General features: G+C 40.8%; 1 protein-coding gene across 1 annotated transcript; it reads right to left on the minus strand.

Annotated features, from left to right (window-relative positions):
* Nucleotides 1-10,574: 10,574 nt before the first annotated feature.
* Nucleotides 10,575-11,874, minus strand: ptgfr (prostaglandin F receptor (FP)). Its single transcript, XM_060940680.1, has 2 exons — nt 11,071-11,874; nt 10,575-10,898 (listed from the first exon to the last, which is right to left on the minus strand). Exons 1-2 carry the CDS (start codon nt 11,872-11,874, stop codon nt 10,575-10,577), a joined length of 1,128 nt encoding a protein of 375 aa, XP_060796663.1.
* Nucleotides 11,875-14,438: the final 2,564 nt, after the last annotated feature.

The following is a 14,438-nucleotide window of genomic DNA, read 5'->3' on the forward strand; positions in this document are numbered from 1 at the left end:
ACTATTGCGTCACTTTTATTTTACGTGCTCGTGTATACACTGGAGTTACACCGCTGCTGCCTCTGCTGGCGAGGAGAAGTGTTTCCTCAGGAGGGGGACACACACACACAACTCTTTCTCTCTCACACACAAATTAGAGTCTGTTATCAATAGGGTGGCCAGACGTCCGGTGTTCTGTAAAGTTATCCTACCTCTTGGATTTGTCCTACCAAGCCTACTGCGCATGCGCGAAATCCAGGAGGGTAGGAAAATTCAACAGACTCGTCTGCCGAGCCGTGCTGCTTGTCAGGAAAGTCCTACCTCAAGCTTTTAATATTACATTCAAATTGTTTGATTTACTCAACCAAATAAAAATACAGTATTTATAAACAAACGAAACGATGCCCCGTCATAACTTTGACTGCACAGTGCCCACTGCGTGACAGAATTAGCAAGTTCTCATACAGACCGTTTTATTATTCAAAACAAGTCATTACAAATTATTTGACTCGGCCAAAGACTCGACCAATACGCACAAAACATAAAAATCGGCAAATGCGTGCGATTTTCTATCAGCCCAGCTGATCGGTAGGACAAAACTCGGTCCAAATTCCAAGATATGACGTCATGTGTTCTGCGCATGCGCAGTAGGCTTGGTAGGACAAACCCAAGAGGTAGGATAACTTTACAGAACAAGCCGGGCGCACATTTGTCCTCCTTTTAGAGACGATGAGCGGAATTATATAATATCGACTTGCCAGACTGGAAGAGCAGCGTTCTAGAATAACGTTTTGTAGGGAAACTGCAGATCTGTGCTGCACACTAGTAATCTACAGTAAAGAGTCTATGGCTCGATGTTTTTGGGCATGCAGTGCGAACTCCGCACCGCGCGGCGTTGCGCTCTATCCTTTGATCTTCCTGGCGCGTGCCTAGAGGTTGATATTTCAGTTTTTTTGTACAGTAAAATTCCTCCATGAACATGTCAAAGGCACAGGCTGCTGCAAAGAGTCTGACTGTTCTCTCTCTCTCTCTCACTTACACACAAAGACACCTACGAATTCTGAAGACACTGAAAGACTGAAGCATGATATACTGTTTTAAAGCGTTTTATAATGTTGCTGGTTATGTTGCCTATTTGTTCTTTGAGAATCTACAAATGTTGTGCTTGTTGGTACTCAGCACCTTAAGTTTAATTTCAGTGGTTTGTTAACACCACAATGTTTTTAATAAATACAAATATGGTGTTCTAGCCAATTAAGAGCTCATCTCATTATCTCTAGCCGCTTTATCCTTCTACAGGGTCGCAGGCAAGCTGGAGCCTATCCCAGCTGACTACGGGTGAAAGGCGGGGTACACCCTGGACAAGTCACCAGGTCATCACAGGGCTGACACATAGACACAGACAATCATTCACACTCACATTCACACCTACGCTCAATTTAGAGTCACCAGTTAACCTAACCTGCATGTCTTTGGACTGTGGGGGAAACCGGAGCACCCGGAGGAAACCCACGCGGACACGGGGAGAACATGCAAACTCCACACAGAAAGGCCCTCGCCGGCCACGGGGCTCGAACCCAGGACCTTCTTGCTGTGAGGCGACAGTGCTAACCACTACACCACCGTGCCACCCCAATTAAGAGCTAATACATGAATTATAATAAATACTATGAATGTTTTAAAACGTTTTATAATGTTGCTGGTTATGTTGCCTATTTGTTCTTTGAGAATCTACAAATGTTGTGCTTTTTGGTACTCAGCACCTTAAAGTGCCATTCCACCACTGGATGTATTCTTTGGCATAAAATACAGTATATTTTGACAACATATATAAATGGTATCACTAGATAGAGAAATCTTTTAGTGGTGTAGTGGTTAGCGCTGTCGCCTCACAGCAAGAAGGTCCGGGTTCGAGCCCCATGGCCGGCAAGGGCCTTTCTGTGTGGAGTTTGCATGTTCTCCCCGTGTCCGCGTGGGTTTCCTCCGGGTGCTCCGGTTTCCCCCACAGTCCAAAGACATGCAGGTTAGGTTAACTGGTGACTCTAAATTGACCGTAGGTGTGAATGTGAGTGTGAATGGTTGTCTGTGTCTATGTGTCAGCCCTGTGATGACCTGGCGACTTGTCCAGGGTGTACCCCGCCTTTCGCCCGTAGTCAGCTGGGATAGGCTCCAGCTTGCCTGCGACCGTGTAGAAGGATAAAGCGGCTAGAGATAATGAGATGAGATGTCATCAGCAGGTTCTCCTTCTTGTGTACCACGTGACGTGGCACATATTATCAGCAATGGCGGATAGAACGCGATAAAAATAATACCAATAAATCTAGCTAACTGAAAGATTAACTCAAAATTTTTCGCAATTTTTTCGCCCCCATATACGAGGAGAAATGACTCTCTCACTTTGGGGGTTTCCTGGTCTAAAAATAGACCGACACGTGGTACACAAGAAGGGGAACCTGCCGATGACATCACGTTTCACTACCGCGCGGAAATTAAAAGGGTAGGTGACTTTGGTCGCAAAATTAATATACTTGTCGTTGTCAAAAAATTATGTTTGATATATCATTTTGAAGCTAAAAGATTTCTCTGTCTAGTCATGTTGTCATAAAATATATTGTATTTTATGCCAAAGAATACATCCAGTGATGGAATGGCACTTTAAGTTTAATTTCAGTGGTTTGTTAACTCCACAATGTTTTTAATAAATATAAATACTGTGTGTTCTAGCCAATTAAGAGCTAATACATGAATTATAATAAATACTATGAATGCTTTGACCTTACTCTTTTTTTTCCCCACAATCATAATCTTTAACCCTACAAAATTGCGATGTTGATTTCACCAAACTTGAGTGACTTGCATAAAAATAATCCATTCTCAATCTTGCCACTGTGGTTTACATAAAAATTTGAGGGCTATGAATCAGATGGGATTTGCCATTATTCACCCTAAAATTGATTAGAATGCAGGAAATTGCATCTAAGAAATACAACATTTTCTGGGGGAGGGCCCCCAGACCCCCCGTCCAAATAATGTCCTCCTTTTTGGTGTTATGGAAATGGTCACCCTAGTTATCACACAAGGCAAGTTTATTTATATAGCGCATTTCATACACAGTGGCAGTTCAATGTGCTTTACAGAGGTAAAAGCAAAACAGTAAACAATAGAAAATAAAATTACAATAAATAAATGGGGAAGAAGAGAGAAAAAAATAATAAGAATTAAACAATAGTAGAAATAAAATAATAAAATGAAGTAAAAGTTCAGTAAAAAACAGCAGAATAAAATAGAATAAAAGTTAAGTAAAGTTTAAAACATGCAGAGACTGTAAAAGTTCAGTAAAGTTTAAAACGTAAAGATGATGATATTTATCAGTTAGCAGAAAGCATCTGAAAACAGCTTGGTCTTTAATCTAGATTTGAAGCTGCCAACAGCAGGAGCATTTTTGATGTCCTCTGGCAGTTGGTTCCATAGCTGTACTGCATAGTAGCTAAAAGCTGCTTCACCACACTTTGTTTTAACAACAGGTTTTACCAGTAAATTTTGCTGCTGCGATCTGGTAGATCTGATTGGGTTAGGCCGCTGCAACATATCAGAGAGGTAATTGGGCCCTGTACCATTTAGAGATTTGTACACCAGCAGCAATGCTTTAAAGTCAATTCTGTAGCTTACTGGAAGCCAGTGAAGGGACCTTAGAATTGGAGTAATGCGCTCTGTTCTTTTTGTTCGTGTGAGAACCCTAGCCGCTGCATTTTGAACCAGCTGAAGTCATTTGATGGTCTTTTTTGGCAGACCTGTGAAAAGGCCATTGCAGTAGTCAACCCTACTAGAGATGAAGGCATGTATAAGTTTTTCCAGATCATTTTTTGACATAAGTCCTCTTAGTTTGGAAATGTTTTTTAGGTGATAAAATGCCGATTTAGTGATTGCTTTCATGTGACTGTCAAAGTTTAGCTCGCTGTCAATGAAAACACCAAGATTTTTAACCATATCACAAAGAGCATGAAACATTAAATACCCGCACAAGTGACACTATTAAAGGTCATTCCCACTCAACACCCTTTTCAGTCAGAGTGAAGTCCATTTGTTCCCCTTCATTCTATGTAATAATTCAGTGTACAGTTCCATTTGTATACATTCATAACACATGACAAAACACACAGACAAGTTCTGTTAACACTCATCAAAATCGTTCTTAGTAAAAGATATCAACTCATATCACTTCTCTTTGAGTTTTCCATTATTCAAATATTTTGCAGCTTTATATTTAAATAATGCTGGCTGGCGTTGAGTGATCTGTCAGATATATTCCATTCAGCTAGCATGATACTGAATGAGTCGAAGACAGTGGTGCTTGAAAGTTTGTGAGCGCTTTAGAATTTCTGCATAAATACAGTATGACCTAAAACAACATCAGATTTTCACACAAGTCCTAAAAGTAGATAAAGAGAACCCAGTTAAACAAATGAGACAAAAATATTATACTTGGTCATTTATTTATTGAGGAAAATGATCCAACATTGCATATCTGTGAGTGGCAAAAGTATGTGAACCTTTGCTTTCAGTATCTGGTGTGACCCCCTTGTGCAGCAATAACTGCAACTAAATATTTCCAGTAACTGTTGATCAGTCCTGCACACCGGCTTGGAGGGATTTTAGCCCGTTCCTCCGTACAGAACAGCTTCAACTCTGGGATGTTGGTGGGTTTCCTCACATGAACTGCTCGCTTCAGGTCCTTCCACAACATTTCCATTGGATTAAGGTCAGGACTTTGACTTGGCCATTCCAGAACATTCACTTTATTCTTCTTTCACCATTCTTTGGTAGAACGACTTGTGTGCTTAGGGTCGTTGTCTTGCTGCATGACCGACCTTCTCTTGAGATTCAGTTCATGGACAGATGTCCTGACATTTTCTTTTAGAATTCGCTAGTATAATTCAGAATTCATTGTTCCATCAATGATGGCAAGCCGTCCTGGCCCAGATGCAGCAAAACAGGCCCAAACCATGATACTACCACCACCATGTTTCACAGATGGGATAAGGTTCTTATGCTGGAATGCAGTGTTTTCCTTTCTCCAAATGCAACGCTTCTCATTTAAATCAAAAAGTTCTATTTTGGTTTCATCTGTCCACAAAACATTTTTCCAATAGCTGTCTGGCTTGTCCACGTGATCTTTAGAGAACTGCAGATGAGCAGCAATGTTCTTTTTGGAGAGCAGTGGCTTTCTCCTTGCAACCCTGCCATGCACACCATTGTTGTTTAGTGTTCTCCTGATGGTGGACTCATGAACATTAACATTAGCCAATGTGAGAGAGGCCTTCAGTTGCTTAGAAGTTACCCTGGGGTCCTTTGTGACCTCGCCGACTATTGCACACCTTGCTCTTGGATTGATCTTTGTTGGTCGGCCACTCATGGGGAGGGTAACAATGGTCTTGAATTTCCTCCATTTGTACACAATCTGTCTGACTGTGGATTGGTGGAGTCCAAACTCTTTAGAGATGGTTTTGTAACCTTTTCCAGCCTGATGAGCATCAACAACGCTTTTTCTGAGGTCCTCAGGAATCTCCTTTGTTCGTGCCATGATACACTTCCACAAACATGTGTTGTGAAGATCAGACTTTGATAGATCCCTGTTCTTTAAATAAAACGGGGTGCCCACTCACACCTGATTGTCATCCCATAGATTGAAAACACCTGACTCGAATTTCACCTTCAAATCAACTGCTTATCCTAGAGGTTCACATACTTTTGCCCCTCACAGATATGTAATATTGGATCATTTTCCTCAATAAATAAATGACCAAGTATAATATTTGTGTCTCATTTGTTTAACTGGGTTCTCTTGATCTACTTTTAGGACTTGTGTGAAAATCTGATGATGTTTTAGGTCATATTTATGCAGAAATATAGAAAATTCTAAAGGGTTCACAAACTTTCAAGCACCACTGTACAGTGGGGCAAAAAAGTATTTAGTCAGTCACCAATTGTGCAAGTTCTCCAACTTAAAAAGATGAGAGAGGCCTGTAATTTTCATCATAGGTATACCTCAAATATAAGAGACAAAATGAGAGAGAGAAAAAATCCAGAAAATCACATTGTCTGATTTTTAAAGAATTTATTTGCAAATTATGGTGGAAAATAAGTATTTGGTCAATAACAAAAGTTCATCTCAATACTTTGTTATATACCCTTTGTTGGCAATGACAGAGGTCAAATGTTTTCTGTAAGTCTTCACAAGGTTTTCACACACTGTTGCTGGTATTTTGGCCCATTCCTCCATGCAGATCTCCTCTAGAGCAGTGATGTTTTGGAGCTGTCGCTGGGCAACACGGACTTTCAACTCCCTCCAAAGATTTTCTATGGGGTTGAGATCTGGAGACTGGCTAGGCCACTCCAGGACCTTGAAATGCTTCTTATGAAGCCACTCCTTCGTTGCCCAGGCGGTGTGTTTGGGATCATTGTCATGCTGAAAGACCCAGCCACGTTTCATCTTCAATGCCCTTGCTGATGGAAGGAGGTTTTCACTCAAAATCTCACGATACATGGCCCCATTCATTCTTTCCTTTACACGGATCAGTCGTCCTGGTCCCTTTGCAGAAAAACAACCCCAAAGCATGATGTTTCCACCCCCATGCTTCACAGTAGGTATGGTGTTCGTTGGATGCAACTCAGCATTCTTTCTCCTCCAAACATGACAAGTTGAGTTTTTACCAAAAAGTTCTATTTTGGTTTCATCTGACCATATGACATTCTCCCAATCCTCTTCTGGATCATCCAAATGCTCTCTAGCAAACTTCAGATGGGCCTGGACATGTACTGGCTTAAGCAGGGGGACACGTCTGGCACTGCAGGATTTGAGTCCCTGGCGGTGTAGTGTGTTACTGATGGTAGCCTTTGTTACTTTGGTCCCAGCTCTCTGCAGGTCATTCCCTAGGTCCCCCCGTGTGATTCTGGGATTTTTGCTCACCGTTCTTACACTGCAAAAAATGATTTCTTGTTGATAGAAAATATCTTTAATATGGGTGAATTTATCTATTATTTCTTGTTAGAAGTTTACTAGAACTCAAATGTAAGATTATTTACCTTACTTTGAGACACTTTTACTAATTTCAAGCCTTAAATTTTCTTATTCTATTGGCAGATAAATTTGCTCATTTTAAGCATTCAATTCTAGAAAGAAGCAAAATTATCTGCCAATAGAATAAGAAAATTTAAGGCTTGAAATTAGTAAAAGTGTCTCAAAGTAAGCTAAATAATCTTACATTTGAGTTCTAGTAAACTTCTAACAAGAAATAATAGATAAATTCACCCATATTAAAGATATTTTCTCTCAACAAGAAATCATTTTTTGCAGTGTATGATCATTTTGACCCCACAGGGTGAGATCTTGTGTGGAGCCCCAGATCAAGGGAGATTATCAGTGGTCTTGTATGTCTTCCATTTTCTAATAATTGCTCCCACAGTTGATTTCTTCACACCAAGCTGCTTACCTATTGCAGATTCAGTCTTCCCAGCCTGGTGCAGGTTCTACAATTTTGTTTCTGGTGTCCTTTGACAGCTCTTTGGTCTTGGCCATAGTGGAGTTTGGAGTGTGACTGTTTGAGGTTGTGGACAGGTGTCTTTTATACTGATAACGAGTTCAAACAGGTGCCATTAATACAGGTAACGAGTGGAGGACAGAGGAGCCTCTTAAAGAAGAAGTTACAGGTCTGTGAGAGCCAGAAATCTTGCTTGTTTGTAGGTGACCAAATACTTATTTTACCGAGGAATTTACCAGTTAATTCATTAAAAATCCTACAATGTGATTTCCTGGATTCTTTCCCCCCATTCTGTCTCTCATAGTTGAAGTGTACCTATGATGAAAATTACAGGCCTCTCTCATCTTTTTAAGTGGGAGAACTTGCAAAATTGGTGGCTGACTAAATACTTTTTTGCCCCACTGTATATCTGATGTATCACAGAAAAAGGTCAGCCGCTATTATTATTATTATTATTATTATTATTATTATTATTATTATTATTATACACATTCCTTTCGGGTGTTTTGCGCATCTTTCTCTTTCAAAATTCTCTCAAAATCTTCCGTATTTAATGAAGCAAACCTGGCGGCCATGTTTGTTTACAAATTGTCACAGTCGCTCGCTTGCGCGGAAGTTTTACGTCTCCTACATGTGATGTCATGTTGTCTTGACAACCATGCAGTATCATAAACCATATTCAATGCTCATTTTCCAACAGGTAGAGTGATGTAATACACGTAGGATAAGCGATATGCTAACAAACCAAATGAATGCATGCTATCGAACCAAATGAAAGAAACCCACTAGAAGTGAAGAGAATACATCCATCAAAAAAATGTATAATAATTCATGATATGAAATCATGTGTGTTTAAAATGTCTTGCTTCTGCACTTAATTGTCTTAATCAAGTAATATTCATAGGTTTTGTTGTTGAGCCTACATATATTTGACATGCAGGGCAGACCTTCTTGGTGGTTTACTTGTTTGTTTCTTTTAACTATTGTGTTATTGTGCTACCAAAAAAAAAATCGCATGCAAATTGCATGCTTGTACAGTGTCTTACAAAAGTATTCATCTCCCTTGGTCTTTGTCCTGTTTTGTCGCATTACAAGCTGGAATTTAAATGGATATTTGGGGAGTTATCACCATTTGATTTACACAACATGCCTACCACTTTAAAGGTGAAAATTGCTTTTTATTGTGACACAAACAATAATTAAGATGAAAAAACAGAAATCTGGAGTGTGCATAGGTATTCACCCCCACCTTTTGCTGCAATTCCAGCTGCAAGTCTCTTGGGGTATGTCTCTATTAGCTTAGCACATCTAGCCACTGGGATTTTTGCCCATTCCTCAAGGCAAAACTGCTCCAACTCCTTCAAGTTAGATGGGTTGCATTGGTGTACAGCAATCTTCAAGTAATGCCACAGATTCTCACTTGGATTGAGGTCTGGGCTTTGATTAGGCCATTCCAAGACATTTAAACGTTTCCCTTTAAACCATTCCAGTGTAGCTTTAGCAGTATGTTTAGGGTCATTGTCCTGCTGGAATGTAAACCTTTGTCCCAGTCTCAAACCTCTGGCCGACTCAAACAGGTTTTCCTCCAGAATTGCTCTGTATTTAGTGCCATCCCATCTTTCCTTCAGTCCTGACCAGCTTTCCTGTCCCTGCAGATGAAAAACATCCCCACAGCATGATGCTGCCACCACCATGCTTCACTGTAGGAATGGTGTTCTCAGGGTGTTGGGTTTGCACCACACATGGCATTTCCCATGATGGCCAAAAAGTTCAATTTTAATCTCATTTGACCAGAGAATCTTCTTCCATGTGTTTGGGGAGTCTGCCACATGCTGTTGGGCAAACTCCAAATGTGTTTTCTTATTTTTTTCTTTAAGCAATGGCTTTTTTCTGGCCACTCTTCCATAAAGCCCCACTCTGTGGAGTGTACGGCTTAAAGTGGTCCTATGGACAGATACTCCCATCTCCGCTATGGATCTTTGCAGCTCCTTCCGTGTTATCTTTGGTGTCTTTGTTGCATCTCTGATTAATGCCGTCCTTGTCCGGTCTGTGAGTTTTGGTGGATGGCCTTCTCTTGTCAGGTTTGTAGTAGTGCCATATTCTTTCCATTTTGCCATAAGGGATTTAATGGTGTTCTGTGGGATATTCAAAGTTTGGGATATTTTTTTATAACCCAACCCTGATCTATACTGTACTTCACAACTTTGTCTCTGACCTGTTTGGAAGCTCCTTGGTTTTCATGTTGCTTGTTTAGTAGTGTTGCAGAGTCAGGGTCCTTCCAGAACAGGTTGAGTTATACAGACATCATGTGACAGATCATGTGACACTTTGATTGCACACAGGTGGAGCTTAATCAACTAATTATGTGACTTATGAAGTGAATTGGTTGGACCAGCTCTGATTTAGGGGTTTCATAAGAAAGGGGGTAAATACCTATGCACACTTCAGATTTCTTGTTTTTTATTAAATCTTAATTATTGTTTGTGTCACAATAAAAAAAAAAACAATGTGCACCTTTAAAGTGTTAGGCATGTTGTGTAAATCAAATGGTCCTCACCCCCAAAAAAATCCATTTTAATTCCAGTTTGTAATGCGACAAAACAGGATAAACATCAAGAGCGATGAATACTTTTGCAAGACACTGTAACTTTCCCATGGTTCTCTAATAAATGAAGAAATAATTGTAATTGTGTTTATTATATAGCCAAGTGTATATTCATACACTCCTGTTCATATATAAGCATTCAAATAATTCATCATCAAATGGTTCAACTAAAAATCTGGCTTGAGTTTCCCAAAAGCATCACAGCACAAAAATCATCATTAAATGGTAGCGCGAGCAGCACAATGAACGCTCTCTCTCTCTCTCCTAGTTAAGATGCTCTTAGCGTTAAGAGGTTTTTGGGAAACCCACCCCTGTTGTCCTTTCTCCCTACCCCATCAGTTCCCCTGTGATTTCCAAAGCCTTTTTTCCTGCAGGGTTCCAGAATTAACATTCAAGGACTTTTCTCTCTAACCAGAATATATCTATGGAAAACATATCTCCTCCACTCCAGCTCACATGTAATTCCTGCTGGTTCTGTTGAGAGTCTCTGGCAGGTATGGGCCGTCCAAACAAATGAAGTCTGGTCTGCTGCATGCAGAGCTGCTTGCCTTCACAGAACTCTCCAGAGAGCTAAACCTCCACCTAAACTCTGGTCCATGTTTTGCACATGGCTGATGGAATCTCAGCAGGCAAAGACGCTTCAAAACAGCCTTGCGCAGAAGTATGTACACCCACGGGTCAAGAATCTGGTTCCATGTGGCCAGTCGCACAGTCAGCAGCAAGTGGTTGTATGCAGCTTCACTTTTCTCTTGTGAGCTTGAGATAATGACTGTAACCTAAGAACAAATTAAATGACATGCAAAACATGAGAATATTTCATCTGCTGATGGAGGTAAAAATGTTTTGCGCAGTGTTTTATATTGATTATAAGTCAGTGTGTGTTGCAATGTGATAGCTTTTCCATAGAACTAATACACACAAAATAAATAAATAAAATTAAGTTCTTACCAGAAAAGGACCCCAACACACACATGATACCATCATGATCGCAAGGAGCTGGCATATCATCTCAGAATAGAGAGAACGTCTGCGAGAGCTGCGGTAGGCATGCTCATGATGCATTCTGGACCACAGAAGAGTGAATCCAGTCACAGTGTTACACACGAATGAGACGAGCAGAGCCAGCAATCCCAACACGGAGAAGATCATGGGGAGGAGTTTATCTAGCCAGTCACGTACCCCAACCAAACGATAAAAGCACCAGCTTCGTGAGCCCTGTACCTGGTATGGGCGCAACACTAACAATGGCAGCAGGGCCACGAACAGGGCCACGATCCAACTAAGTGCCAACAGCCAGTTTATGTGACAGGTGGTCAAAGCTGTGGTGTGAAAAAGTGGGTGAGTCACTCCAATGCAGCGCTCCACAGCCATAATGCTTCCAAGTAGCAGGGAACTCAGACCAAAAAAAGCCATACAAACACCAAAAAACCCACAAAGAACCTGCTTGGGGTCGAAGCTTTCCCAATCTTTGTTCAAGGCATACACATAAAGAGCCAGAGAGCCATTTATAAGATGTCCCAGGAAGTCATTTACCACCAGTCCACTTGCAAAGAACAAGAAAGGAGCTTTGGACTTAATACGAAGTCGCTGGTAGGCTTTGAGAAGGATGAAGAGAGCCAGACTGTTGGAGACAATCCCTACTGTCATGGATATGACAGAGGAAGTGACAGAGACATTCTGTATATTACAGCTGTGATTAGTCGTAGTGCTTGATTTCAAACATTCTGTTTGAGCAGTCCCATTGTACGACATGATTAAGCAATCAAGCCTGCAACAAAATGAAAGCAGCAGCTGAAGAACTCCAAAACAAATTGATTATTACATAATCTAAATAAGTAGACTAAGTGGGATTTTTACAATTTCATTTTCTATGCCTGGCACATAAACTGTGTTTAGAATGCTTGTAAACTTGTATACTTATGGCCACAACTTCTTAATAAATATAAAAATGATTTTAACAGCATGGTAGCTAATGATAAATTATTTTAATCACGAATTAAGACTTACCAGTATAAAGAAATGTAATCAAGGTTTGTCAGTCTTCCAGCAGTCAGATGTTCCAAGAGGCTTGACGATGCTGAGTTAGAATTTACAGTAGGAAATGAAGAATAAAACATGCACTTTCTGAATTATTCATCAGAAAAACTACACGTCAAGTGCTCTTGCATGGTAAAGTCTCCAGAGCTGTCTTTGACTCAACAGCACAGTGAAACTGGATTCCTCAAACTGTGTTCTCGTGTCTTGTCAGCATGCCCTTACAATGCTGTGTGAGGTGGGTGATGGACTGATCTAAACTCCTCACACAGAGGGTAAAATACACCTAAAGGGTTGCCAGATTGAACTGAATGAATTCAGTTTTTAGTCCTTCCCAAATCATCTGAGTCCACAGTGTTTTTCTAATTTTTTTCTTTGTTTTAAACCATATGAGGAATGTCAGATATTCATTCCAACCACGAAGAAGCCACACCTCATAGTCTACAAAAAGGGAAGCGTGAGAGATTATAAAGGTGAAATCAGGTGTGAAATTATCTCATTCTCATCTCATTATCTCTAGCCGCTTTATCCTTCTACAGGGTCGCAGGCAAGCTGGAGCCTATCCCAGCTGACTACGGGCGAAAGGCGGGGCACACCCTGGACAAGTCGCCAGGTCATCACAGGGCTGACACATAGACAACCATTCACACTCACATTCACACCTACGGTCAATTTAGAGTCACCAGTTAACCTAACCTGCATGTCTTTGGACTGTGGGGGAAACCGGAGCACCCGGAGGAAACCCACGCGGACACGGGGAGAACATGCAAACTCCGCACAGAAAGGCCCTCGCCAGCCACGGGGCTCGAACCCAGGACCTTCTTGCTGTGAGGCGACAGCGCTAACCACTATACCACTGTGCCGCCGGTGTGAAATTATTTGTAATGAAAACCTGTAACCACATCAACTCTTCTGGCAAAGCTGATGTTTGCTTCTTGTTCAGCTACCTCTTACTCTGACTTTCTGTTCCGCCTTGAAAGATCCAGGACTTATGATCTCGCACCTGTAGATAGCACCACAAAGTGTACTAACGTAACATACAATTTAGTGAATGTGATGCATAAAAGGGGGGGGGGGGGGGGATCTGCTAATTTCACATGCCATTTCAAAAACATGACAAATGTGTATGAAATTGTGCTTAATGTATTGTATAAATACTTAATATGAAGAAATTTTATGCTAGGAATTTTCAATAATAGACCTGTGAACTTGGCATTTGAGACTACCAAATACAGGCAAATTGCACTTTCTGCCTAATTTTTCTGCTTAAATTTCCTTATTTTTTAAAAGTCTCAAAAATAGGACAAATGTCACATGCAGATACGTGTAATGTACAATCAAAATACTGAATATGAAGAAATTTTACTGTAGGAATTTTCAATAATAGATCTGTGAACTTGGCATCTGATGCAGGCAAATTACACTTTCTACTTAATTCCTAAGCCGTTAGCTCCTCATTTTTTAAATATTTCAAAAATCTGAAACTTGCGTATGAAAATAGGTGTAATGTCCTCTCAAAATCCTTAATATAAAAAAGTTTTATTATAGAAAGTTTTAATAATAGCAGAGGTGGACAAAGTACCCAACTTCATTACTTAAGTCAAAGTACAGATCCCACTGGTCAAATGTTACTCCGATACAAGTGAAAATTGCACAGTCAATTTTTTACTTAAGTTAAAGTACTGAAGTACTTGCTTTTAAAAATACTTAAGTATTAAAAGTACAGGGTGGCATGGTGGTGTAGTGGTTAGCGCTGTTGCCTCACAGCAAGAAGGTCTGGGTTCGAGTCCCGTGGCCGGCGAGGGCCTTTCTGTGCGGAGTTTGCATGTTCTCCCCGTGTCCGCGTGGGTTTCCTCCGGGTGCTCCGGTTTCCCCCACAGTCCAAAGACATGCAGGTTAGGTTAACTGGTGACTCTAAATTGACCGTAGGTGTGAATGTGAGTGTGAATGGTTGTCTGTGTCTATGTGTCAGCCCTGTGATGACCTGGCGACTTGTCCAGGGTGTACCCCGCCTTTCGCCCGTAGTCAGCTGGGATAGGCTCCAGCTTGCCTGCGACCCTGTAGAACAGGATAAAGCGGCTAGAGATGATGAGATAATGAGATTAAAAGTACATTTTCTGTCAATACATTGTTGTATTATTGACACAACGCTTACAAAACCTAATGCCTTTGAAACAACTGACTGGAGTTTCTGACTAACTCATAGAACCTGTAGAATAAACACCTGGTAGAATGTTCATCTCATCTCATTATCTGTAGCCACTTTATCCTGTTCTACAGGG

The sequence above is a fragment of the Neoarius graeffei genome, chromosome 15, assembly GCF_027579695.1.
Source record: "Neoarius graeffei isolate fNeoGra1 chromosome 15, fNeoGra1.pri, whole genome shotgun sequence".
Classification (NCBI taxonomy): domain Eukaryota; kingdom Metazoa; phylum Chordata; class Actinopteri; order Siluriformes; family Ariidae; genus Neoarius; species Neoarius graeffei.

Coding starts and splice junctions, on each gene's coding strand:
- ptgfr (XM_060940680.1), bottom strand. CDS start 11,874: ATGTCGTACAATGGGACTGCTCAAACAGAATGTTTGAAATCAAGCACT. Junction 10,899..11,070: donor TGTGTTGGGGTCCTTTTCTG/GTAAGAACTTAA, acceptor ATTTGTTCTTAG/GTTACAGTCATTATCTCAAG.